General features: G+C 39.8%; 1 protein-coding gene across 1 annotated transcript; it reads left to right on the top strand.

Moving 5' to 3' along the window:
* Positions 1-323: 323 nt before the first annotated feature.
* On the top strand, positions 324-2,531 carry LOC147897189 (uncharacterized). Its single transcript, XM_087381228.1, has 6 exons — positions 324-510; positions 676-729; positions 812-1,044; positions 1,141-1,222; positions 1,302-1,423; positions 2,398-2,531. Exons 1-6 carry the CDS (start codon positions 369-371, stop codon positions 2,455-2,457), a joined length of 693 nt encoding a protein of 230 aa, XP_087237354.1. The 5' UTR covers positions 324-368; the 3' UTR covers positions 2,458-2,531.
* The last annotated feature ends 701 nt before the right edge of the window (positions 2,532-3,232 follow it).

Here is a 3,232-nt window from a genome sequence, read left to right as displayed (position 1 = left end):
TGGAGGGGAGAAAACATATGTTTGTGGTGCTAAGATCAAAGGAAACAAAGATGGAGAGCAAGGGTGGAAAAAAAGGAGATGGACTATCTGAGTTGGACATGGCTGCCCATAGGGTGGTTTATAGGTATGTTGTCAATTCATTCGAAGGTTCATTTTTCATTTGTCTATTTTTGTGCTATTGATTCATGTACTTACACAATCATTGATGGTTGTTCCACTTGATTTTTTGACCTTTTGATGGTTTGGGACATCCAATTTTTTTGTGTTTCTTGGTTGATAGATATCTCTCCCACTTGGCAATAGAGAAAAGGATCTCTGACATTCCAAATTTGTGCAAGAGTTGGGTGGAGATTGGTCATGCTGCATGCATGTATCCACCTGGCATGCACCGTCTCTCTCAATGGGAATTAGCACATTGTCCCTGGTGGATAGATTTTCCTAAAGGACAAGTACTGGTGCGAGAAAGAGACTTGTACAATACTTATGCTTCACAAAAAGCCAATGAAGCAAGTAAGGACAAAGTGGAGGGAAGCTCAAGGAGAGATAAGAAAGAGAAAGAGAAACAAGAAAATCCTCCAGAAAAAGGTAAGGAAGATACAATATGATTGTTTGTTGATGCTGTCTTCAATTTGTTTTGACATTGCATTAATAAGTTTATGATTGTTCTCTTTCTAGATGAGGGACCATCTAGTCCTATGCGGCATGAAATGGATCACATAGAGAGTGCAGGTAAGGGTGTTGTTGTGTTTTGCATATGTAGTTGTTCCTTTAACACTAGTTTTACTTGTAATTAATTTGCTTTTGCATATAGGTGGAGAATCAATCTCGGGACTTGTGAAGCAATACGTGTTCCATCGATCACAGTCACCTGACATTTCCTTGGCCCGTGGCATCACACCTTTGTTTGCTTGTACAGTTGGAGATTACATTGCAATGGGCAAAGACTTTGCTGACTCTAAAAGAAATGATAAGTATGCTATTTTGCATGAGTTTTTTATTACAGTGGCTAGTCGAGATCAGGACTACAAGAGGATGGGTAAGAAGGTGAAGTGGGCTTCAGATTTTATATTGCTCGATTTTCCATCTGGCTATCCACTTGATGAGAGAGGATCCACTCCTACTTGGAATGTCTTGCTCGAGGACCATGTGCGGCATGGGCTTGCAGTTGCATCAGCTTCTTTGTCTGATAGTGGTTGGTTGGCATGCATATGTCCTTTGGCAGGTAAGGCACAATACCACAATTGACATTTCACATTTTTGTTTCCATTCTACTAGTTTTAAATAAAATTAATTGCTTGTAGGACAATGTATTGGTTGGATGGAACGGTTTGCATATGTCCAGGGCTTCGAGGTTGTCAGACGTGTGATCATTCATGACAAGTTTCCATATGGATTTTGTAGAGAACATGATAAAAGTGTTAAGGTAAGCTACCATTCCATGCATTCTATGTTTGCATTCCATGATAAAAGTGTCTTTGACAAATGTCTCCTCGTTGGTCCTATGCATGCTATGTTTGGAAGGATAAGTCCTATGCATGCTATCTTTGCCATCTTTCATGCTATAATGCTTGCTAGTTGAAGTCAATATACTATACATGTTTTTCTCCATGTGGTTTCCAGATGCAATCTTCAGTATTAGCTCTAATACGTAGAGCAAAGAAGAATCCAATAGTTTTTTGGGAGGAGAGCTTTCCACTTTTCCAACAGCTTTTGATTGATCCACGTGAAGATGTCTGGACTCATTACATACCTCCCTCTGCAAGGACAATCGTGCCTATGTCTTCTCAGCTAGCACGAGGTGGACTAGAGAGGAGTAGTTTTTTTGTAGGTTGCATTATGTCTCTTCTCTGTGTTCCTGGAGGGCTGGTTCTAGAGATGGGTTGTGGTACAGCCCCTCTTATGCGTGCTTGTCAGGCCATTGGCAGGCCTTGTTTTTCATTTGATTCAGACAACAGTATTATGGCTAGCATTGTTGAGCCACTTGTGGCAGATCGTTCTGGAAAACGGATCAGGTCAGAGCATGATGGAGAGGGGGAAGAAGAGAGAGTGGAACCTGTCACAAACCCCTTTGATGACTAGTATGCTACTGGCCCTGAGTTTTTTTGTTATATATTTTGAATGCTAAAATTGAGGACTTTGAAAGTGTTATTTAGCATCTTTATAATATGGTAGATAGTGAACATTTACGGGTGCCTTTGAATCAAGAAAGTACAAATTTTGATGCTTTGGATAGTGTTTGTAAGGCCTTGATCTAGCAATTGATTTTTTTTGCTTTTTGTTGGTAGCGAATTGTCTTTTGTATAACACATAAGGATGGCAAGACTTTCTTCTTGTTGGAAATTATTTTCATGGTTCCACTTTGACTTACTTTCCTTTGAAATGTATGTTTTGTTGTAGTTTGTTGCCATGCTATGCAGAAAAAATGGCAAGATTCATGACAGCCGACAAGAGATATGATGAGTGGCAATTAGATAAACCACATGCGCGCAACTACTTTCTTGATGATGAATGTCAGGGGGATTAGAACATGGTTTAAAACACCATTTTGTTCATAGACTGATAGTTGTTGTGGTGAACCATGGATACATTTGGAAAGTTTTGGTCTAGTGCATTTTGCGGGTGAAGTGGTATTTCAATAGTCATCTATGTTATGAGTTTGGTAATTAGTTTATGTTCTTCAAGTGAAAGATAGGGTGGATTGTAAGTCTGATTATTGGTATGCTTATTATGACAACATCTTGCTATAGTAAGTTCGGTTTCAAATTTGTTCTCATCGGAGGAATTGTAAAAAAACTCGCTCGCTTCATTGGGCCCGCTCGCTTTTTCTCGCTCGCTCTATTGACTACCTCGTTTTGGTTGTGAGCTATCGTGCCACAGATATGGCATCTATAGCTGGTAGTGCCCTCTTTGATATTGAGAGGTTGGATGGATCAAACTTTCAGTATTGGAAAGAGCAGATTTATGATGTATTAGTGCAGAAGAGGCAGCATAAGCCCATTCAATGCAAAGGTGTCAAGCCTAATAGCATTAAACAGAGTGATTGGGATGACATGGATGAGCAAGCATGCTCTATCATTCAGTCATCACTCTCGAAGTCAGTCTACTTATAGGTACATGATGGTGTACAGGGTGTAGACTGCCATGCATATGAGTTCTATACTCATATATGCCAGATGTATGACCATGATAGTGTTATGTTACAGCATGATGGGCTGAAATACAGCCTTGATAT

This window comes from Dipteris shenzhenensis, chromosome 11, assembly GCF_047967505.1.
Source record: "Dipteris shenzhenensis isolate YYH24624 ecotype China chromosome 11, Dip_SZ_1.0, whole genome shotgun sequence".
Taxonomy (NCBI): domain Eukaryota; kingdom Viridiplantae; phylum Streptophyta; class Polypodiopsida; order Gleicheniales; family Dipteridaceae; genus Dipteris; species Dipteris shenzhenensis.
Note: the sequence above shows the minus strand (reverse complement) of the source record. Positions and strands in the feature narration are given on the sequence as shown.

What these genes read in the sequence shown, in the direction of transcription:
- LOC147897189 (XM_087381228.1), top strand. Translation starts at nt 369, where the DNA reads ATGTATCCACCTGGCATGCACCGTCTCTCTCAATGGGAATTAGCACAT. An exon ending in ATGCATATGTCCTTTGGCAG is followed by an intron (nt 1,223 to 1,301) that starts GTAAGGCACAAT and finishes AATTGCTTGTAG; the next exon opens with GACAATGTATTGGTTGGATG. An exon ending in AACATGATAAAAGTGTTAAG is followed by an intron (nt 1,424 to 2,397) that starts GTAAGCTACCAT and finishes GTTTTGTTGTAG; the next exon opens with TTTGTTGCCATGCTATGCAG.